Source organism: Tamandua tetradactyla, chromosome 8 (assembly GCF_023851605.1).
Source record: "Tamandua tetradactyla isolate mTamTet1 chromosome 8, mTamTet1.pri, whole genome shotgun sequence".
In the NCBI taxonomy this organism is placed as follows: domain Eukaryota; kingdom Metazoa; phylum Chordata; class Mammalia; order Pilosa; family Myrmecophagidae; genus Tamandua; species Tamandua tetradactyla.
In genome coordinates, this window is record NC_135334.1 from 72,700,338 (window position 1) to 72,724,074 (window position 23,737).

The following is a 23,737-nucleotide window of genomic DNA, read 5'->3' on the forward strand; positions in this document are numbered from 1 at the left end:
GAAAATGTAGAACTGTGTTCCAGTAGCCATGTTTCTTGAAGATGATTGTATAATGATATAGCTTTCACAATGTGACTGTGTGATTGTGAAAACCTTGTGTCTGATGCTTCTTTTATCTACCTTATGGACAGATAAGTAAACCATATGGATAAAAAATAAATTAATAATAGGGGGAACAAATGTCAAAATAGATATAGTAGATTGAAATGCTAGTGATCGATAAATGGGAGGGGTAAAGGGTATGGTATGTTGGAATTTTTTTTTCTATTTTCTTTTTATTTTTTTTCTGAATTGATGCAAATGTTCTAAGAAATGATCATAATGATGAATATACAACTATGTGATGAAAAAAGAATGTTCATATTGTATGTTGATTGGTTTTATTAATAAAAATTAAAAAAAATGGTTAAATAAAAGGGGGGCAGTGTGGCAAAAAAAAATGGGTTTGGTTATATGCATTTCTCCACAATTAAAAAAATTTTAAATTATCTGTTCCCCTCCCCCAGCTCAGAATCCTGATTCAATAGGTCTGGGGTGGGGCCTGGGCCCCCAGGTGATTCTAATGTGTAGCCGAGCTTGAGAAGCACTGCTTTAAAGGAACTCAAGCGTTCCAGGAGCCTCCCCCAGGCTTGGGGACTAACGCCCTTTCACCCTGGAACACTCCTGTCCCTGGCTGATTGGCTCAGAGCACTGCCTGGGTCACAGGCAGTGACCCCAGGAGGCCTTCCAGGGGACAGAGGGCTGGGCCAATCCCATTCGCACTGACACACTCGAGTTGGGAAAACTGAGGTTTGGGTATCAGATGCCAAAACCGAAGAGCTGCCTGGTGTCTCCCAGGTTGAGCAATAGCTGGCCGGCAGTGAGGGAGGAGTCGGAGACTGGAGGAGGGAGGCCAGAGGTCCTGGGCTGGAGCTCTAATTTCCAGGCCATTGTGCTTTCCCTAGGAAGCCGCTTTTATTTCAGGGGATGCATGCATCTCTTCCTCGCAAGTCAAAGACCTGTGCACACTGAATGATTCTGTGGGGGAAGGGATTATCAGACCCATTTTACAGGTGAGAACATGAAGGCCAGAGGGGACACAACTCATTCAAACTCACATAGCTTGTTAGTGGCTGAGTCAAGACAAGACTTCAAATGAGATCTGTTTAGCTTCGAAGCCTGTGCTCCTCCTAATGCTTTCATCATAAATTCCACGTAAACATTGCTTTTTACTTGGTAATAGTATATCCGTGTTTAATGTAAGACTCCAGATCTTCCTAGGTGTTCCGTGCCTGTCCTGTGGCATTAAGGCCCTTGAGAGATGTGTACGCCAGTTGGCAAAGCATGTGCCTACACTCCCCTTTAGGAATTGAAAAAAAATTTTTTTTTTCTTTTGGTCTTAATCATTTAGGTTAGAAAATGTTCAAACATGTTCAGCAGACTGAGGCATTATCTTCCCTTTACTATCTGGCCAAGTTATTCTTGAGTTCTGTTAATGCAAAAGGTTCTTTCCCCTTCAGGGAAAAGCCCCATGTTGCTGGGCCTTTGCATTCTTTCAATGACACGCCTCTTTAAATCAGAAATCAGGTGGACTCGGATCTACTCCTGCTCCAAAGCCTGTACTCCCCTTGGTCTCTGTCAGGATTCCCTAGCCATGAGGCTTTGCTGGAGAACTGGAAGGAGCTAAGTCCCTGGTCCTTTTCAGCACGTGTCAGCTTCAGCTTCCCAAGTCCCCATCCCAGACCACACACTGGAAAGCTCTTGAGGGGAGCCTGGGAATGTGTATTAAAATGTTTGTGCATGCACGTGTGTATGTGTGTATTATGGATTACATTTAAACGTGTCATCTGTAAGGGGTTGCAACACACAGCCCTGATTACAGAGCATCGTACAACCCATTATTTTCCTGATGGGGAAACTGCAGCCCAGACAGGGCAGTGACCTGCCCGGGATAACACGGCAAATCAATGGCAGCCTCACCATCCCAGCCCTCTTCAGGGTCCCTTCTGTCCAAGTGAGTCAGTGTTGGGGCCCTGAGGTTGCTGGCAGAAGCCTGCCACAGCCACCAATGGGAAGCAAGCATTTGATGTTTCTATTTATTGACTCTTTAAACTTCATCATCCAAGGAAAGTTAATACATGACTGCTTGGTAGCAAGAAAAACATTATCTAAGATCTCAATACCTACCCCAAACAAAACCCAAACCAAACAGAACAAAAGAAACCCTATCTGAAACGAGAGCTTTGGAGTTGTAGCTGGAGAAGCGAGGGGGCTGAGGGTCAGGCTGGCACCTTGCAGTCTGGGGAGTGAGGGAGAGGCTGTCCTCAAGAGGGACCCTGCCAGTTAAAGAGAACGCATCCAGCTTTGGGGTCCTTCCTGAAGGGGCTACCCCTGGTAGAAAGGGATATGAAGAGAGGGATTCAGTGGTATGAGGGGACTCCTAGGTCTGCCCCCCACGGTGACCATATGTGCCAGTGCATGAGACGCAGGGAGGCAGGGGGCTGGGGCTGGGGAGAACTGCAAGGAGAGTGAGAGGGTCTTTTCTCTTCCCTGGAAAGGTCAGGCAAGAGCTATGTTCAAGGTTCCATCAGTGTTCCCAAATTAGGAAACCGCTAAAGGCACTGCCAACAAGCTCAGAAAATGCCACAAGCTGGGGAGGACCCCAGATGGGAGTCACTGCCCTGCAAAAGTCACCATCTGGTTCTGGATAACTGAGGGGACTTGTCCTTGGCACTGGGTAACAGAGGGCAGCCCAGTCAGGAAGGGGCCTTGGAAGGTGTATGCTGAGGGGCAGGGTTTTAGTGTCCTGAACATGCAGTGTGTGTATGAATGTAATTGATGGAGGGGGCATTGATACCTCTAGGAAGGCTTGGTTAGGGTCCCAGGATGGCCCCCCAGGGCAGGAATAGGTCTTTTTTCCCCTCCTGTCATTTCATCAAATTACCCCCTGCCCCAGGCCATTGCATAAATAAGTGCTTGGGAAGGTACACATCTAAAAAGGAACATAAATACTGTACATGGGAAGGGATTCCGTCCCCCAGCCTTCCTGCTGCTCCCAGAAAACCATCCAAATATTGCACATGGCCCTCCCCAGCCCCATGGGGTCCAGGCCCAGCCGTGTCTTTGGTAGAAGCTCCAGGGGCAGCAGTCCTGGGCAGCCTGCACGCGCCACCACGCCCACCGCATGCCTGGGAGCACCGGAGCAGCCAGAGGGTCCGGAAGGCCTTGGCCCAGCCGGCCAGTGGGTGTCCTGACAGGAATGCTTCCACTCGATGGGAGGTAGCCCAGAGGCGCACGTGTGCCCCTGCTCAGATGCTCCTGGTCAAACCTGCGTGTGGGCTAGGAAGAGACAAGCAGGCTGAGGGCAGGTGGGCAGGCAAGTCCTCGGCCACAGTGGACAGGGTCAGACCCTCCACAGGAGGAGGTGGTTTGTGCTGTCGTCTCGGCCCACAGTCTCACTGCTGCTGCCCCCACTGCTGAGCCGGAAGTCCTCATAGCCATCGCCGCCACTGATAACCAGCATTTTCGGCCTGGCTGAGGCAGGGCCTCGGTGCCAAGGGGAGTCCCGGTGCTCCAGGGATGGCAGCTTCTCGGGACCTGGGGGACAGCAGAGGGAGAGCCATCATCCCAGAGGCAACTGGTGGCTTTACTGTCCCATCATCGCCTGAGCTCCCCCCCCACCCCCAGAAGAAAGGAAGAAAAACACGCACACTTCCTGTAGGGAATCCCACTTCGGGATAGCCAAGAATGTTTTTGGAATTAAATATCCACTACCTGGCAGTCAGGCCACTTCTTATCTCCCATCTGTACGTTCTCATCAGGAAATACCTAACTTCCCCATACACACAACTTTCTATCGCTCTTGATTACTACTTAATTTCCTCTTTATATTCTCTTCCTCCTTCCAACCGCTCTTCCCCAGTTGTGGAGCCTCAGCCTTCTCTGGATCCAGTCAACTCCTGGCCAGGGCTTTACTGTTTCCTGACCCTCACGAGCCAATTTCCTCTTGGGAATATGCTTTCCCGTCCTTCTAAGGCAAGGCCTCACTAATGGTGAGCTTCTTGTTGTATACCCTTTCCTAACATGTTTCACTTTCTACTTCTTCAGTCCACTTCTGGTCTGCGTTGCCTTTTTATGTCCTGTTTTCTGGTGCTATTTCTATTTCCAGCTCTGCACATCACTTCCTGATTTCACTTCCTGCCCTATTCACCACCTGTCTTATTTCCTGTTGTATATACCCCTTCTAGTGCCATATTCTACTTCTTAGCTTCTAGTTCACTCCGTCTTCTGTGGTGTTTTACACACACACACATGCACACAGTGTACCCCAGTAGATTCAATACTGGGGTCTCCATAGTCTACTCCCTGTAATATATACCACTTCCAGCCCTGGATTACACTTTCCTTCCTCTTAAAACCTCTTCTGACAGCAGAGTGAAGGGTTCGAAACGAAAAGTGCAGTATCCCCAGGTTGGGGGCTGGGGGTGGGGACCCACCTGCGTCGGGTGGAGGTGGTGGGGTTGGGCAGAGCAGGTTGAAGCCATCTGGCAGCTGGACCGCAGCCAGGAAGCGGACGTGGCCGGTGTGTCCCTGGCCTAGGCCAGCAGGGCTGAGGGGCGCCCGGGGGCAGCTGACAGTACTGGGAGAGGTGGGCATGGTGAGCACTACACCAGCACTGGTGCCGACCCACAGCAGCTCCTCACACACCAGCAGTGCCGTGATCCGCAGACAGGCCGCTTTGTGCTGCCGGATGATGGCATCTGAGCCTGGGGTAGGAGACAGACCAGAGCTGGGGCCGCACCTTGACCCTGGCTCAGCATCCCCTCGATGACAGGGGCAGAAACGCACCAAGGGAGGGTACAGGGATAGTCAGAGGTCAGTACCTGCCAGCATCCTGTGCACGGGAGGTGTGACATCAACCTCTGCCAGCTGCTCGAAGGTGTCCGGGTGGTAGAGACACACATGGGCACTGCCTTTCAGTGTCACCCACACGCCCAGGCTGGAATCCACCATGCAAGCCACGCTGCGGCTTGAATCCTGCCCCACGAAAAATGTGTGCTGTGGGGGTGGTACAGAGCAGATGGATGAGTGGCAGGCCTGCCTTCCCTGGACCCTCCCTCACTGTGCCCATCCCGCCTCCCTCCTTGTAACTCCCACCAAACTTCTTCAGAAAGCCTTCCCACCTCACCCTCCTGGATATCCAGTAAAGGCGGCCTTGGTCCTTGCTCCCTGGCCTGGATGCCTCTCCACTTAATCCTTAGGAATTAAAATGATGGTGCCTTTTTCCCACTAAGTTTGAGTGATTTAATGTTCAGAGAACTCCTGAGTTTAAAGGGCTTTTAAGACCAGCCATTGGCCTCTCCCTAGACAGACTGGGGAAGTTGAAGCCTAAAGGGAAAAGTAACCTGCTCAATTCAGCCACAGAGCTCAGGCCTGAAACCAGGGCTCTGGACTCCAGCATAGCCAACTGTGGAATAAGGGAGAGAAATATCAGGGGAACCTGTCACTCCTGGATATGAGCCAGCTGGAAATGTCTGACATGTATGTAAACGAAGTCAGGACTAGAGTACAGAGTCTAATTCTAAGGCATGTTAGCATCAGGAAGGACCCTTGTCCCCTCCCCCCAAAGACCCTGATTTGAAAGATGGGGGTCAGGGTTAGGAGGATGAGTCCAGCATCCTAACAGACATGGGTGTTTACATCAGCCAGAGAAGAAATGAGGATCAGAGAAGGACCGGACTGGCCCAGTGTCACGCAGTGGTCAGGGAAAGGCCCCGATCCCTCAGCTGGATGCCCTTTTATAGCCCCCACGGCCTCATCTCCCTCTCTTTTGCGCCTGGCTCACCCGAAGTTACCAATCCTGTCCCCTTGCCCCCCACTACCTCCAGCTGCAGCGTGTCAGGACTCAGAATAAGGACTCGGTTCTGGCAGCCACACCACAGCCGCCCGCCCACCGACAGCATCTTGGTGACAGGGCTCCCCTGAGCACCCAGGGTCACCGACTTGAAGTTCTGGGGATCCCAGAAACGGCCTGGGGCGGGAGTGAGGTAAAGAAAACAGAGCAAGTTCAATCCAGTGTTGCATATCAGTCTCACCCTCCCCTGAAATAAGGTGTTAACACTCCAATTTACAAATGAGGACACCAAGGCCAAGACAGGGCCTGTGAGGAGCCCAAAGCTATGTCTCCAGCCTCCTAGTCCCAGTGCCCTAAGCCTTGCCCAGGAGAGAGCTCTGACCCCAGCAAGGGGATCCAGAAGTTTGGCGAATACGAGTGGGGGTCACTCACCTGCTTCCCTTTGGTAGACCACGAGTTCTCCATTGGCCAAAGACACAAACACCTGGTCATTCAGGTACCTGGACAGGGAGAAGAGGGAGAAGTGAAAGGATTTTGGGAGGCCAAAGCAAGTCACCTGGGCCAGGGGGATCACAGATAGACTGGCTCTGGCTCCCAAGAGACCCCTCCTCCCGCTTCCTTGTTCTCCAGGTGGCAGGAGCCTGAGGCCGAGAGGAGGTAGTGACTTTGCTCAGAGTCACAATGTTTACAAGGCCGAGCTAGCCTCGGACCCCGCCTCTGGCCGCCATCCTCCAGAGAAAGGAGGGACCAGCAGAGCAGGGGGAGCCAGGTGCCTGTGTTGCTGGGAAGGGTCTGGCTGGGAAGGGCCGTTCTGGGGCCGTACAGGATGCAGGTCACGGAGGCTGTGTGCTGGAGCTTCAGGCTGTTCCTGCGGTCCCGGATGCTGTCAGAGGACTGGTACACGTGGACACTGTGGATCAGACATGTGTGCATTTGTGACAACGCTTGGCACTTCAATCCTGGAATCATTCCTTCCATCTCTCTGCCTCAACTAGCATCTCCTCCATTCCCGTGCCTGCCTAAGGTACTAAGATCCCACTGCCTCCCTTAGAAACCCTGTCCTGGCATCCCTGCCTGGCACTGTTCCTGAGCTCTAACCCAAAGCCCTCCTGCTTTTGCTTCAGGGAACCATATGATTTCTAAAGCAGGGACCTCAGGGTTCTGGTACCATCCCCGACCCCGACCCCTCCCCTGCCCCTACCAGCCATCCTCAGTGCCTAGCCACACAGAGCTCTGGTAGGCCTCAGGGTCAATGCTCAGTAGGTCTTCAAGGCTGCCCCGGGTGAAGGAGCCGTGGCTGGAGCGGCGAAGGGCCCGTCCATCCATAGGGCTTGTGCTGCAGGGATCGTCAGGCCCAAAAGAGCCAGACAGAGGCAGGAAGCCAGGCTCCTGCTCCTCCTCTGAGCTGGTCGTCTCTGCCATAGCCTCCTTGGAGCTTGGGGTCTCTTCATCTGAGGGAGACAAGCATCTCTATCTCCAGTCCTCCAGCTCCCCATTCCCTCCCCAGGCCCATGACAGACAGCTGGTATCTTTCTAGAGTTCAATCTCCCTTAATGCACCCCTCTGGTCACACCCCTCTCAAAGCTGAGAACCTCTCGCAGCTATTACTGCCCATCCCCCAGGCCTCTGCATCAGTTCAGGCCTGGTTACCCTGCTCAGCTCAACACTACAGGCTCCTGTCCCAGCCTGATCTCCTCCAGCCCAGCTGCTAAACCATGGTCAGAGGCACCACCCACTCGACACAGTACTTTATTTGTCTTAACTTGGCATTTCAGGGTCTTCCATATCAGGCCCAATTCATGCAATGTCATAGCTCCTGCGCAGCTTGCAGGCCCCCAGTGCCCTGTGGGATGCCATCCTGAGACCTGACACCATGTCTTTCCCTATGCTGATTCCTCCTCAACCATCAGGACTGGTTACTCTGCCCCTTTCTCCAGGAAGTCCACCCTGCCTGATGGCTCTAAGTTGGGTACTCACTGCCAAAGCTAGAAGAGATGGTAGACCGGCTGGCCTGGCTATGCAGGGTCCCAGACGGGCTGGGTGAAGACTCATCATCTGAGTCACTGTCAAAGGGCACCAGCTCAGGCCGGGGGTCACCCTCGGTGGGGCCTGGTCCCATCTCTAGGCCAGAGCCCGCAATGGAGATATGCAGGCAGGGCTGGGGCCCTGGCTCTGCCAGAGCAGCCGTTTCCTCATCCGCGGCAGCCTCGGCATCCATCTCTGGCCCAGCAGGCTCTGGTGCTGTCTCTGGAGGGCTCCTCCGTGATGGAGGCCGCTCCCTGCCAGGTGAACAGGTGGGGTGAGAGCTGCTGGGATCCAAGGCTCAGCCCAAATCACAGGATCCCGCATATAGACACAACCACACCCACAGGACCTCACCCACCTCTCATCGGAGCACCCTCGGGGGGTCAGGGACAGGGCTCTCCTAGGTGTGCAGAGCACCCAACCTGTGGCCCCACTGCCCACCACCCAGGTCTCACCGGAGGCAGTGGCGCTGCAGGCCAGGCACGGCCCCAATGCAAAGGATACGGGCCGAGCAGACCGCAATGCAGGCCTCAACATCTGGCTCGGCACGCAGGCTCAGCAGGCACACCTGGCCCACGTAGCCGTCGCTGTTGCATACCCACACCTCCGGCATGGGCTCGGGGCAGCTGCTCAGGGTGGGGGCCGCACAGGAGAACTGTGGGAAGCACCAACAGACAAGGGAAGGTAAATGGAGAAACTGATTATGGCTCCCCTGTGCTCTATCTGCCCCCACCCCAGCAGAACAGAGAGGAGAGGCCTGCATGGGTGTGTTTTAGATTCCCAGTACCCCACATACACTTGTGCACAAACACATAGCACATATGGCACTTTATGTATCAAATATATTCATAACAATGTGATACAAACATCACCCATACATGAATGTACATATTATATATACACATACACTGAATATGACTGGGTACATGCATATAACAAATGCGACACCAATAACCACTGTTCAAATGTAACAGACTCATGCAAGCACATAAACTGGATACTTCACATCATATGTATAGCCTTCACTCACATGCATGAAGACATGCATGAAACATACCTATATACATGTTACACATATGCAGTGTCCACATACATGTATGGAGAGCTGTACTGTCAGACACAGGGAGCAAGTGCAATGTTTATGACACGTATATAATGTGGTACACAAAACAGAAACACATGAAAGTGTGCTGGCTTTGAACAGGTGAACTCATGTGAGCTCCGTGCACGGACACACCTGCATGCCACTACGGGTTTTCATGATGGGGATGGCCTTCAGGAACTCAGGGTCTAGACAGCTTTTGCTGGATGCTGTGGTGGAGATGGATAAACAGACAAAGGGATCGGACTGGGGGAAATGACCCTGCTCAGCATCCACCTCCCCTGAGTCCTGTCTTCACCCATTTCCCTTGCTCCCCTGTCCTTCAGGGGCTCTCTAGGGAGGGGCCTGGACCCAGCTAGAATGAGGTGGTTGTGGGGCATGTCCAGCTTGTCCCTGGCCTCAGATTTCCCATCTGTATAACGAGGAGTGGGACCCTGATCAGCAGCTTTCCCTGCCCCACACCTGCTCAGGGATGAGGGGAAGGGAGTGTGGGGCCACGTCTCAGCCATCTACACCCATGATGGGATCCCTGGTCTAAACTAACCCTGTTCATAGAATCCCCTGCCTGCAAAGGAGGCCCTGGGGAGGTCACAGTTATTATTCAAACACGTGTTTCACTGCAGAAGGCTCGGTACTGGCTGGGGTTGGAGCATAGGAAACTGCAGTCCTGGAATTTCTGGCTCCTGGTGTAGCTGTAAGGCACTGCCCATTTCCCAGGAGGACCCTCGCTCACCCAGCTTCCTCTTGGCCTCATCAAAGGCCTGCTCGAAGCCCAGGCGGGCGTCAGGGTGCGGGAACTCGAAGATGAAGGAGTCGGTGCCCTCGGGCCGTGTGGCGCACAGCTCCAGCTTGGTGGGGGGGAAGGAAAGCGCATAGCACAGCGCCTGCTTCTCGGCCAGGTCTCGGTGCACGGCGGCCGACAGGTCCCGCAGCGCGTCGTCCAGGCCCTGCCGGGACAGGCCCAGCCCCGAGCTGAACCCCTCGCCACGGCCCGCTCCTGCCCCTGGGAACCTGTGTGGGGATTCGCCCCTTCCCTCAGACGGAAAATGGGGTCCCATCTGCCCCCTCAGACCTTCCCTCACAGACGGGGCATGGCGCTCCCTCCTCTCTCGCATGGGAATGGAGCCAGGGCCCCTCCCTCGGGGAATGACCAGGCAGGAGCAGCCCCCAGGCCCCAGGAGGAGGGTGCAGACCTGGTGGGGGAAGCTCAGGCTCTCCGAGAGCTTGCTCATTTGGCCCAGGGTAGTCAGGTCCTCATCCAGGCGGCTGATAGCCTTCTGGATATTCTCCCGATTGGTGGCTTGGGAGGCCCCTGGTGGGGGAGAGGAAGGCAACAGATGGACACAGAGAGAGAGAAGGGTCAGGGAGGGAGGCGGGGGCAGGCGGGGGCAGGCGGGGGCGGCGGGGGCAGGCGGGGGCAGGCGGGGCCCTGCAGGCCCTTTCCCCTGCCCGCCTGCCGCACGCCACCCACCCCAACTTTCCACCACAAACACTCTACCCCCAGGTGGAAACCCAACCACGGCAGCAGAAGCGACAGGAAGACTCCAGGATTCAGAGCTGGGTAGGGCTGGGTTTGAACCCTGGGCCTGCCCTTTCCTAGTGTGCAAATGTGGGTAGGGCACTTCACAGCTCAGCCTCCGTTTCCTCATCTGCAACCTGCGTAAGAACACCTCCTCCCTCCCAGGATGGCCAGAAAGATGAAATGAAGTACTGAGTGGTACACGGTGGGACACGCCTCCATGTATGTCATGCTCTCGCCCCTGCAAAGGGAAATTGCCCTCCTGATGGGGCCGCATGCTTGGTATCATATGACACCCTCCCAAACCAACTGTCCCGGGGCATCCCCTGGCTTAAGGGAAATGATGGGGTCCCGTCTGAGGCCTACAACCAATGGGATGGTCTGAAAAGACAGACTGGACCAACTAGGATTTCTCAGAAATTTAAGCCAGGCTGGTCAGTTGTATAAGCTGAAGCTAAAAGTTGAGTTGTAGCAAGAGGGCTGGGGCCAAAGGAAATCCAGGAATAAAGAGGGGCAGAAACCACGGATGAGGAGAGGGGGCAGCTGGTACAGAGAAGAGAATGAAGCAAATGTTCTAAGACAAGAATGAAGAAAAGATGGGGTACATGGCCTAAAAAGATCCTTCAGTTCCTGATACTGTTCCAATTCCGGTCCCTGTAATCTGACAATAAACTCCCTTTTTCTTAAGATGACGTCTCTTTAAGTAAATTTCTGTTTCTTATAACTAAAGAAGCTTAACAAACAGAATCTAATACCAGGAGTGGGGCTGCAACCAAGAAAGGCGTGGAGGAGGATGTGGGGCTGTCCATATAGAGCACAGCAGTTCAGGGTACATGGGTGCAAACCCATCCATAAAGCCTGGGATCCCCTGGGACCTGACCACGTGCTCAGGGTGGACAAGGCCTGGGGGGCCATGACAGGGGCCTCCTTAGGATAAGCTGCATGAGGTCAAGACTGTAGGCTTAGCCACACCTCACATCACTGCACAACTTGCAGCTGGGTGTGAGAAGTGGCCTGACAAACGAAGAGCTTATAAATCCCAAGTACTCAGTAGCAAGGTTAGCAGACAGCTTCCAAAGGTCATGTGGGTGCGTGACACCGGACAAACCCAGGCCTTGGGGCAGGGGACTGTGCCTGGTTTGGAGGGACACAGCCCAGGGTGCCAGGCCCTTGGAGAACTCCCAGGCAGAGCACAAAAATCAAAAAACAGATGACTCTGCAGGTTACGCAGGATCCAGCCCACACTGGGCTGCTGTGGGGGTGCTGCCTCCCACGGGGGTGTCTGCTGAGCAGCAGAGCCTCCAGCAGGCAAATCTGCTGACCAACAGACTCATTTTCCCCAAAGGAGCACATGTCCTGGATTTCTCTGTTCTTACACCTGACCACTGCCAAGCAGCTGGCCCCCCAGGTCAACCTGGCACTCCCCCAACTCCCCGCCTTGTTCTGCACTGCCTGGCTGGTCGTGCACACTCTGGGCTGGGGACCCATGAATGGGGCTGTCCACCCACCCTTGGGCCAGGACACACACAGTCTAAAATCAAGGGCAAAGAAGCTCTTTTTTTTTTCTTTCTCCTAAATGATATATATATTTTTTTCTGTTTTCTTCCAATCTTGTTTATAGGGTGTGTTGCTGGCAGATAAAAATTTGCCATTTAGGTCCCAAGTTGTAGAACGTCAGCAGGAAAGATGACCTGGATGGTGGCCACCTAGAAGAGAAACGGACTCTAAAACTGACCATGGGTCCTGAAATAGCCCTCAGGGGCAGGGGCAGGAAGTTTCAGTGTATGTGGGAACCGGCTGGACAAGGAGGTTTTGGAGTTGTAGGGACGGAAGGGAGGTACATGCCACACACGTGGTCCGTGGAACGCTCGAGAAGAGCCAAGGCTGCTGAGAGAAGCTGACCTACCCCAACCCTCACTGTCCGGGCAGCCTTGTTTCATTCCATAAGACCACGTCCCCTCCTGGCCACAGCTGACTGTATGATCTAAAGGCGGTCATTCTACTGGCTGGCCTGTCCTCCAGTGAGAAGGAATGAAACTGGAGCAATAATCAGCTTGTATTCCTACGCAGGGGCTCACGCAGGGCAGGCCTGGCTGGCACACGCCCCAGGTGAGCCCGCAGACCAGGCCCCAGGTGAGCACCGCCCAGGTGAGCCTGCAGACCAGGCCCCAAGTGAGCGCTGTTCAGGTGAGCCTGCAGACCAGGCCCCAAGTGAGCGCTGTTCAGGTGTGCCCGCAGACCAGGCCCCAAGTGAGCACCGCCCAGGTGAGCCTGCAGACCAGGCCCCAAGTGAGCGCCGCCCAGGTGAGCCGGCAGACCAGGCCCCAAGTGAGCGCCGCCCAGGTGAGCCGGCAGACCAGGCCCCAAGTGAGCGCCGTTCAGGTGTGCCCGCAGACCAGGCCCCAAGTGAGCGCTGCCCAGGTGAGCCCGCAGACCAGGCCCCCGGTGAGCGCCGCCCAGGTGAGCCCGCAGACCAGGCCCCAAGTGAGCGCTGCCCAGGTGAGCCCGCAGACCAGGCCCCAAGTGAGTGCTGTTCAGGTGTGCCCGCAGACCAGGCCCCAAGTGAGCGCTGCCCAGGTGAGCCCGCAGACCAGGCCCCAAGTGAGCGCTGCCCAGGTGAGCCCGCAGACCAGGCCCCCGGCGAGCGCTGTCCAGGTGAGCCTGCAGACAGAGTCTGCCTGAACTCCCGGCCTCCTCAGGTGTGCCCACACCACAGCCCCACACCAACCACCCAACTCGATAGTGAACTGCAGATCCTGAGTGATGGGAGCAGGTAGGGCTGAGAGCTGAGGGAGAAAGGTCATAATGCAGAAAAGGCCATGAGGGATAACTGGCCGCTGGATTTATGAGGAAGCAGAGAGGAGAAACAGGCACAGTGAGGGTGAGTGTGAGAGAAGCACAGGAAGAGGGGCGGCTTCTTGAGGCTGCCCTGGGTCTACCAGGCTCTGGCCCAAACTGTATGGCTCTTTCCAATCGACCCCTTTTGCTATATTAACTGGAGTGAGGCTCTGTTCCTTGTGTGCAAAACCACTGAACTGGAGCAGTGTAGAATCACCTAATATTAGGCACTTAAATAAGTTTGTGCAAATGAATCAATGGCTAATTATGATTATGTCTGCTCTCCCTGGGCCACTCCCACCTGCCAGCCTGGTCCTCCAGCAGAGCTGGCTGCCCAGAACCCACAGGCAGGCCGGAGCCAGCCCTACCTTTGATGATGTCTGCGTCTTCCAGCGGCAGCTTCCACAGTAGCTTGTACTTGCTGGCCGTATCGATGACACTGGCGGCTGTGTACCTGTGGGGAGCCACAGGGTGCTCTGGCCAGGGCAGGGGAGGGCCTGGGGAGCGACAACCACCCCCGACCCAAGTCGCCTCAGCCCCACCCTGGCCACTCACAGGCTCATGGAGCTGCGCCGCAGGGAGCCCGACTTCCGCTTCAGGGTGGTGCAGACAATGAGGTCCGTGAACAGGAAGAGGGACCGGTCCTTCTTGCCACCAACAGCCTTCTATGGGACCGAGGTAGGATTGAGACTGGGTGGACATCAGACTGGATGTCCCCACTCCCTGCCCACGGAGCCCAAAGGGACACCAAGGCCCAGGGAGTGGTGGGGCACCTCCACAGCAGCTCAGAGCATCAGAGACACAGCTGGGACTTCACCTGGGACTCCCACTGGGGCGGAAGAGGCAGGGAAACCCATGGGCAGCAGGTTTGAGCAGAAGTGTGAACAAAGTATGGAGGTGGGAAGAGGTAGGCAGACAACAGGGTAGTTCTTACCACTTCAATGACCATCTCCTGCCTCAGGAACCGCCGTAGAGGGGCCTGGAGCTGTGGGGTGGGAGAGATAAAGCGTCTTGAAGGCTGGTTATCAAGCCCCATCCCCTCCACAGATTCCAGTGACCCATGGGTCCCACCCCATGGAAACGACATCCTGCCCACCCTCCCATGCTATGCCGCCAGGCCACAGGGCATGTGATCAGAGCAGACAGGAGGAGCTGTGTGATCACAGATGCTGGCAAACATGGATACAGACACACTGCAGACACCAGGGTGGACGTGGACATGGTTACAGGTGACCACAGATGTGGACACAGATGTGGTGAGGCAGGGTGGCACACACATCCTCCATGCCCTCGATGTGAGCCTCGATCTCCTGTAGCACGCGGGCGTGCCGCTCTGCCTCCTCAGCACTCCGCACGCCCTTGTTGATGCGTTCAGCCACTTGCTTGATGTTCCGCTGAGCATCCAGCAGGAGTGGGTAGTCCGGGTGGTCCTCGGGTGTATGCTTCAGGAGGTCCTGGGGCAGGAATGGGGACAGGACTGCTTGTTTAGTTGCCCCTGGCAGCCCTGTTGCACCAGACTGACTGCTGAAGCAGGAGGGCCTGTGGGCAGATTATAGGTAGGACTTCCTCTCCTCCCTGACCCCGGGGGTCCCTGATGCCAGGCTCAACCAGGCAGGCCTTAAAACCCCCTGCTTCTTCCCATGCCTCCAGGCCTTGCCCACCGTCCCACCCAGCCCCGTACCTACCTTCACCAGAAGCTCATAGCGTGGGATTCGCTGCACAGGCTTGATCATGAGGTCAGACAGCGCCTGCTTCTCCTTGTTCTCACGCATGCTTTGCTGAAACCCGAAGCAAGGGAGATGTGCACCCATGCGAGGGATCACATGTAAGGGTATATCCAGGGACCAGCCCCAGTGAGCCCCACCCACTCAGCCCGAGGGCAGGGGCTGAGCCACTGGTTAGGGCTATGGTGCCCAGGCTGGGAGCATCTTGGGTCCCCAAAGCTGGCCCAAGGGTGAGGGGCACCACCATGCTCCTGCCCCCCCACCCCCAGTACCTCCAGGAACTTGAGGAAGGCAGGCCTCGCCTCCTTAGCCACACGCACAGCATCCTTTGCGTTGAGGAAGTTATCAATATAGGCAGAATAGATGTTTACCAGGACATCCTTAGAGAACTGTGGGTGAAGAGGCAGGTTGGGGACTCTCAAGGTGTCACTCACTCCACTCCACCCTATCCTGGTTTACACTGATTCACAGCTGACATCTTTTGCCACCAAGCAGAACGGACAGTCTCTAAGGGGTCGGCACATGCTCCTGTTTCTCGTGTCTCCCATGTGCATGTGTTATACATGTGACTGTGATTAGGCACGTGTGCATGCAGATGTGTGTACATCTTACCTGTGTATGTTAGTATGTGCAATCACTGTGTGTGCCCAAACACGCCCTGTGAGCTCAGACCTGGTCTTCTCACTTCTAATAGGGGCGTTTCCATCCTTTGGTCTCCAATCTCAATACCAGCCAGGCTGGTCTCCCTCCTCACTGTCCTCTAAGTGACACAGACCCCATTCCAGCTGCTGAGTCTCTGCTTATTTAATTCCCTCCACCAGGAATGCTGTTTCCCACCAACTCCCCATCACCACACACACACACACACACACACACACACACACACACACACACACACACACACACACACACACACACACACACACACACACACACACACACACACACACACCCCCCACAACAGGGCAGAGCTCCAGTTCTGCCTCCTCTAGGAAGGAATCTAAATACGGATGCTGACCCTGAGCAACCAGGACTGTGTCTGGGACTATACCCGGCGGCCTCTGGCCTCCCCTAATCCTCTGAGAAAAGTCTTCCCTTTTCAAAGAGATCGGGGCTCCCTGGGAAGGTCCTTGGGAAGTCTGGCAAAATAACCAAACGTGACTTAAAAATTTCCAAATGTAATTCAATACTTACAAATGCATACTAAATTTAATAATTTAAATTTAGTATTTTATGTTTTATAGACGTTTAATGAAATGTTTGTTAGTTTTATTTTGCAGTTCCTTTAGCATCTTGACACCAATACATTTTTAAAGGTCTCAACCATTACCGTCAAACCTTGGAAAGCTTTCAAGCTAGAAGTCTTCCTGGTAGTGAGGGGGAGTAGGGATGGGGAGAGCACGTGCTCTGGAACCAGGTTTCCTAGGATTGGTTCCTCCATGACTTACTAACTGGGACTTTGGTTGCGTTACTTTACCTCTCTTTGCCTCAGTTTTACCAACTATAAAACCTGGGTTATGGGTGTTTAGATAATGCCTAGCATGTAAGCGCTTTTATTATTAAAATCCCCGATGGAGAAAAGAGCTAGTCAGCACTAGGCCAGTGCCAACAACAAGTCCAAGTCTGCGGTCAGGGTCTGTATACAGTTATTTAGGTTCAAGTTAATATATGGGGTTGGGGTCAGTACCAACATCCAGCCGAGGTATGGCAAACATTAGCACGAAGTCAGGGGAAGGGTCGGGGTCAGTGCCAGCAACTGGACTTGGTTCCAGGATCAGAGTCAGGGTCTGATAGGAGTTGGGATCCATGACGGAGTCCAGCCAAGGTCTGAGGTTTGAGCAGTGTCCAGGGTCAAGCCAACCCAGGGGCAGTGTTCAGTGTCCAGCTGAGATGGAGGAAGAGGCTAGCAGGGTCCAACTCTTCTAGGAGGGGCCTGAGCTTATGGGGGCTGGCGGCAGTGGGCAGCAGGGCCACTCACCGACTGGATGAGCAGGTCTCCCACCTTCTGCTGGGCATGCCAGGTCTGCACGCAGTGCCGCACCTGCTCCAGGAACTGCTCGTGATGCTCCAGGAGCTCGGGGATTTGGTCGAAGATCTCATCTACCAGCGACGGGTCACACAGCAAGGAGTTCTCTGGCTGCTTCAGTGGTTGCATATAGCCCTGGGGGGCTCACAGGGTCAGTGCAGGGCCCCTCAAAGAGAGAGCACCCCCGACCCACCTGCACAGGTGTGGCCAAACACCTCCAGCCGGGGCCCTGTGTGAGCGCGCATGAAATCACCTGCAGGGCCTGCAGCTCACTGCCCCCATCTCCCAATCTCCCTCATTAGACTAGGAGTCTCGGGACAGACCTTTCCCCACGCCTCTCACTGCCTGGCCCAGGGTCTGGTCAATAGAGAGGTGAAGGTTCTCAAGAAAAGTTTGCTGGATGCTGAATAAACAGTGCTCACAGAAAGGAAAGCAAGAAAATGGGGCTCCCTGGGAGACCCACACTCACGAATTCATTCAGCAAATGTGTACTGAGGACTAATTATGTGCAGGCATGGTTCTAGGAACTAGGTGACAACAGTGAACAAGAAAGACAAAACTAAAACTAAAGGACAAATAGTGTATGGTCCCACTGATGTGAACCGACATTCGAGAACAAACTTGGAATATGTCATTGGTAACAGAGACCAGCAGGAGTTAGAAACAGGGTAAGATAATGGGTAATTGGAGCTGAAGGGATACAGACTGTGCAACAGGACTAGATACAAAAACTCAAAAATGGACAGAACAATAATACCTAATTGTAAAGTAATCATGTTAAAACACTGAATGAAGCTGCATCTGAGCTACAGGTTTTTTTTTTGGTTTGTTTGTTTCTTTTTTTTTTACTATTATTATTATTTTTATTTTTTTCTCTATATTAACATTCTATATCTTTTTCTGTTGTTTTGCTAGTTCTTCTCCTAAATCGATGCAAATGTACTAAGAAATGATGATCATGCATCTATGTGATGATGTTAAGAATTACTGATTGCATATGTAGAATGGAATGATTTCTAAATGTTGTGTTAATTTCTTTTTTTCTTTAATTAATAATTTTAAAAAAGAATGGAAAAAAAAAAAGAAAGACAAAACTCCCTGCCCTGATAGAGATTACAATCTAGTCAAACAAAACAAGCATATGAAAGAAACAAGTAAAAAAAAAACCGCATTTCATAAAATCTTAGATGTACCACTATTTTTACTTATCTCTAAAGATAAAAAAAAACACTGTCAATTAAATTATGGCATGCCATCGATTACGGAATGAATTCTGATTTCAGAGATGCTGAAGTTAAGACTGTATATCTTAGAATTGATTACATGTGATAATCAAATGGCAAGTTAGAAGGTGACAACTGCTGTGGAGAAAATACAACAGGGCGAGGACTGGGAGACCATATGAGAAATCACTGGCAGATGCTGGCAACACTATGGGTGGTGGTTTGGAAAAACAGGCACTTAAACTTAACGTATTCCTGGGGGATGTGGCCTCACTGTAAGTTAAGTCTTTTTGATGAGGCTACTTCAGTTAAGGTGTGACCCATCTCAATCATGATGGATCTTAATCGTCTTAATCCTATTACTAGAGTCCTTTAAAAGCAGAATGAAATTCAGGCAGGGGAAAAGCCACAGAGGATTCCGAAAGAAAAGGGAGAGGCAGAAGAGGCCGCCATGTGCAAAAGTTACTAAGGCCCCAGGAAGGCCAGCAGGCAGCTCCAGAACACCAGCCTTCAGGAAGCACTGCCTTGATTTGGACTTGCCTCGCCTCAAAACCATGAGCCATAAATGCTCATTGTTTAAGCCAACCCATTGCATGGTATTTGTTTTAGCAGCCAAGGAAACTAAAACACAATCTGAAGGTTGTTTTTACAGTCCATGGATCTGCTGGTGGGTCTGTGACTAAAGCTCCTATTTTTCAGCCCACATCTGCATTTAGTCATTTCCTGAGCAGGAGCAGCTATGCTCCATGACTGACGCTCTTAATGGAAAAGGCTGCCCTCTCCTGACCCAAACTGGAACTACAGGCCAAGGAGAGGCTTTCAAAAAAATGAAGTGTTCTTTGAAAAAGTACATGCAGTGTTGCAATGAATAGATTGGCCAATGGTGGTGTTTATGACCAAATATTGTGCTGCTATAAAAAAGGAACGGAGTTGTGAGGCATGCAACGATGTGAATGAACCTGTGGGAGGTGAGGCAAAATAAACCAGAAACGAAAGAACAATTATTGTATGGTCTCCTTTAGAAAATGCTTATAAGAAAATAGGGGCTTAGACTGTAAGCTCTTATAGCAGACACATTTTTTCCAGAGTGGTAATTATTATTTCTGTATTTTGAGAGGCGGTTTTATATATGTACAACCTGGTACTTAGAGGTAAGAATGAAGCTGATCAGGTCAGGATTAAGGTAATTCAGAACACAAGAGTAAGGAAGACATTGTCCATGTTTTAGAGCCACACCTATTCTTTGAGACCAAGGGACGAGGGGTTTGTTTTGGCTGGAACCTAGCTTTTCTGTGGCACATGGTCTGGCTCTGCCTGTCTGGATAGCTCATTTGCAACAAAGTGTCCCTGTTGAAGCACAGGGAGCCCAGAATAAGAACGAGGGCCTTTAATCCCGTGTGGCTTGCTGTAATGCCTGGATATATCCTAGAATATATTAAAGAGATAATCAGAAAGTATTGGCAAAAGCCCTTGGGGGATGGGAGAAAAAAGAAATATGGAACTATTAAACTTTACCATCAGGGAATTCCCTGATATTGTCAAACATTGGTGATACCCAAATCAATAGGCCAAGCCCTCAATCTTGAGGCTTACTCTTGTGAAGCTTATGTAAGTAGCGGAGAAGCTTGGCCTACCTGTAGGTATGCCTAAGAGTCCACCTCCAGAGGACCTCTTTTGTTGCCTGGATGTAGCCTCACTCTCTCTAAGCCCAAATCTGCAAGTGAAACCACTGCCCTCCCCCCTACATGGGACATGACCATCCAGGGGTGAAAGTCTCCTTGGCGGCGTGGGAGATGACTCCCGGGGATGAGTCCAGACCTGGCACAGTGGAATCAACAATTCCATCCTGAACAAAAGGAGGAAAAGAAGGGTAACTAATAAAGTACCAGTGGCAGAGAGAGCTCAAATAGAGTGAACAGGCTACTCTGGAGGTCACTCTTACGTAAGCTTCAGTTAGACATTGCTACCTATATCTTAACTTGCCAACCCCCAACCAAAACCATTCCAGCCAATTCTAAAGAACACCTAGGGCAATATATAAGATTCTACAAAGGTTCCATGCACCAGGGTAACTTTCCAGAAACCTACAACCTCCAGATGGGTCCCTGAATCAGATAAGTCCTGAAACCTAGAGGGCCCAGCCTCTCCAGAACATCAGCTAGTTCCATTTTCCTACCCAATATTACTGAAAGCCCCTTCCAACATGAAAAAGTTAGAATGGGCATAGCCCAAATACCCCTAAAGAGTGGGATAGAAAGAGCAAAGGCGATGGTGGAGTTATACAGAGAAGGTAGGGTTTAACAAGCAAATATGATTACCGAATCATTAAACTGATATTTTTTTAGTCTCCAGTATCTTAGAGCAGCTAGAAGTAAAAACCTAAAATTGTGGAATTGAAACCCACACCAAACTCGAAATCTTTTCTACTACTAATTGTTGTGCTCTGTGTGTGAAATTTATTGCTTTTTTGTATGTTATTTTTCACAAAAAAAAGTCAATTGTGATGATAAGAAAATATTTATTCCTTTTAGCCTCCTATATTCTGGAGAAGCTGGAAGGAAACATCTGAAATGACAGTATGATAGCCCATGACAAACTCTGGGATCTGTCTTGTAACTACTTGTTGACGAGTGCTTTGAAACTATTGCTTTTTTCTTTCTTTGCTTTGTATATATATATTATAATATACAATAAAAAAGTTAAAAGAAAAACAACAGAATGAAAACAATGTATAGGTACTGACATATAACATGTCCTAATGTTTCAGAATGAGCAAAAGAGAAAAGGTATATGTAATAAAATTCATATTTAAAAAATTTTAATCTGAATTGTTTTGTAAAAACAAAAAGAAAAGAAAAAAAAAACTTTAGAAAGTGAAGCACAATAGAATTCTCTTGCCTGGTAGGAAATTCTGAAGAGGCCAGGGGATATTGCTTCAGAACCTCTGGCTGGGACGTGGGCATGGAAATCTGTATGTCCATTGAAAGAGGCCCTGATTTAGGAAGTGTGAGAATGCCTGCTGCACTAGACTCATTAGCTGGTGGTGTCTTCTTATATGTGTAACTTGACCTATTGCTCTCAGGACAGACCCCCAAATCCTCCCTTTGGTCCTGCCCAAATTCTGCCCCAGCTGGCCCTACCTGCCTCTGGGGCCTTAACGTGTGCCATGAGCCTTCCATGGAGGCTGTTTTGCAGCTAGAATGCCTTTCTCCTGAGGCCGGCTTTAACAACTAACCTCCCTTCCTAGGGAAGCCTTCCTTCACTTTCAGACTGTGGGAGTGCCCGTAAGGACTCTTCCAGGGGAAGGCACGGCTGTGATGTGTATGTATCAGCACGAGTCTTACATTCATGCCTGTCTCCCTCACTAGACTGTCAGTCCCATAAGGGCAGGCCTGAATTCAGCATGTTTCCCAATATGGCCCCAGAACCCAGTCAGTGTTCAACAGATAGTTGCTGAATTGAGATATAAGTAAACAATTAAATGTCTGAGATGAGGGCGGTCTGTGAGGGTGCAGACACGGGCGGGCAGCCTCCCTCTTATACCTCTTACCCTAGTCTGGGCCAGCTCCTTCTCTGCAAGAGAGATGGATGTCCCCCAAGGGGCAGGAGCTAACTCCTGGGCCCCACAAAAGCAGGGCACACAGTGGGAGGAGGGAAAAATAAGCAACAGAGAACCTGCTTCAGAACTGGCTCTGAGCCAATACCTGCATTCACTCAAATACTCAGTGAGCAACTGCCGTGTGCCAGGGCCTGTAAGCAAGGGGGATATATCAGTGGACGCACAGAACTCCCTGTGCTGGTGGAGCTGACATTTAAGTGGAGAGAGGCAAGAGAGAAGCATAAATGAATAAATATATAATGTTTTAGACTATAAGTCCCATAGGAAAGAGAAGGGCAGAGAGCACAGGAGATCAGGAGTGCTGGGGGCAGGGGGCGGGTCAGGGTGGTTAGGGAAAGGGGGGTTTGTTAGCTGGGAATTTTAGGGCTGAAGACTCAGAGGGTGAGGGTGGCACTGAGGAAAAGGTGTGGCTTTAGGTCCCGGGTTCAAATCCCAGCTCCTCCTGGCTATGTAACCTTGATCACTTAACTTCTTTCTTCATTTTACAGTCCTGGCGTGCAGGAACAATACGAGTCAATGAGTGCTGGGACTGATTCCTGGAGGTAGCACTGCGAGGTGTGGTGCTGAAACTCAGTTGGAATACCACGTTTCAGGCAGTGTAGACTAGGGTAAGAGGAGGATTCTAGAGCCAGACTGACAGGCTTTCAACCCAGGCTATGCTACTTTGTAGCTCTATGAACTTGGACAAGTTGCTTCACCTCTCTGAGCCTCAGTTTTGTCATCTGTAAAATGGAGTATGTTATAGGGAGGCTAACATGAGTCAATTCATGCAAAGCACCTAGAGCAGTGCTGGCACAAGCACACAACAACATCAGCTATTATTACATGTTTCCATCCTTTCATGCAATCTGCAGGTACATTATTTTCCTCACACTATAGTGCTTATTGTAACTTGCTCCAGGTCACAAGTCACACAGCTGGTCACGAGATGAAGCCACATTTAGGCACTGGCAGCTTGGCTCCAGAGTCACACCCCTGACCCCTGGGCCTGCCCTCAGTTCTCCTTCCAACTCTCCAGGGCCGCCTTGAGCGACAATCCCTGTCATCAGTCAACACCCTTCTGCCTACCTCCACCTCTTCCCTCCCAGCACGTTCAGGCCTTGGCTTACCGCAGCACGGCCCCCCTTAGTTCCTCCACCCACAGGAACCACGTGCACCTCTCCTATGTGCAGCCCTGCACCAGGCCCAGGAGCTTCAGAGGCAAAGAAGACATGTCCAGGCCCTGTCTAGTCCTGGTTTTCTATCACTCCAGCCCCTTGTGTGTGAACAAGGCAACAGCATCACCTTTGAATCTCCACTTTGGAAGGTGGGTATCAACAGCTACATTTTGCAGACGAAAACACTGAGGATCAGAGAAGTGCAGTGATCAGGCTAGAATCACCTAGCGAGGAGCAAGGGACCCGAACCCTGGACTGTCTGATTCCAATGACTTTCAACTAGGACACAGCAAAAGACCCCTCTTGGACTCCTGCTCAGCAGCCAAGGGCTCTATTAAAGACGGAATTCCTAAGACGTCCAGGCTGTGCTTTCAGTACAGCCCAGCTCCTTGTCCAGCAGCCCTAGGGCCCCTCTCCATTCCCTAACAGCCCTATGCTCCCTCCAGCCTCCAAGTCTTTGTTCCTGCTGTACAGTCTGCCTTGAACAATTCCCCTCCAGACCCTCCCTCTGTTTAATTCCCACCCACTCTACAGGTCTCAACAGAACCCCAACCTCAGAGAAGTCTTCTTGGACCTCAATCCCCTTTCCACTACCATCACCAGAGCAGGCCCCATCTTTCTTTGTTCCCTTCTTTCTATGTACCTCTGTATCACCATTTGTCAGCATGTGC

At 51.8% G+C, this 23,737-nt stretch overlaps 1 protein-coding gene across 1 annotated transcript in view; it reads right to left on the reverse strand.

Annotated features, from left to right (window-relative positions):
- Positions 1-432: 432 nt before the first annotated feature.
- ARHGEF17 (Rho guanine nucleotide exchange factor 17) overlaps positions 433-23,737 on the reverse strand; it is a 67,352-nt gene continuing 44,047 nt past the window's right edge. Inside the window, exons 3-21 of the mRNA XM_077113643.1 lie at positions 17,020-17,202; positions 15,314-15,430; positions 15,003-15,095; positions 14,595-14,771; positions 14,252-14,302; positions 13,873-13,982; positions 13,686-13,771; positions 10,154-10,272; positions 9,694-9,907; positions 9,096-9,169; positions 8,314-8,513; positions 7,811-8,112; positions 7,035-7,284; positions 6,657-6,743; positions 6,266-6,333; positions 5,862-6,010; positions 4,863-5,037; positions 4,476-4,745; positions 433-3,576 (exon numbers count right to left, since the gene is read on the reverse strand). Coding sequence (XP_076969758.1) covers positions 3,383-3,576; positions 4,476-4,745; positions 4,863-5,037; positions 5,862-6,010; positions 6,266-6,333; positions 6,657-6,743; positions 7,035-7,284; positions 7,811-8,112; positions 8,314-8,513; positions 9,096-9,169; positions 9,694-9,907; positions 10,154-10,272; positions 13,686-13,771; positions 13,873-13,982; positions 14,252-14,302; positions 14,595-14,771; positions 15,003-15,095; positions 15,314-15,430; positions 17,020-17,202 — 2,919 coding nt within the window. The 3' untranslated portion in view covers positions 433-3,382. The remainder of the gene's footprint in view (positions 3,577-4,475; positions 4,746-4,862; positions 5,038-5,861; positions 6,011-6,265; positions 6,334-6,656; positions 6,744-7,034; positions 7,285-7,810; positions 8,113-8,313; positions 8,514-9,095; positions 9,170-9,693; positions 9,908-10,153; positions 10,273-13,685; positions 13,772-13,872; positions 13,983-14,251; positions 14,303-14,594; positions 14,772-15,002; positions 15,096-15,313; positions 15,431-17,019; positions 17,203-23,737) is intronic.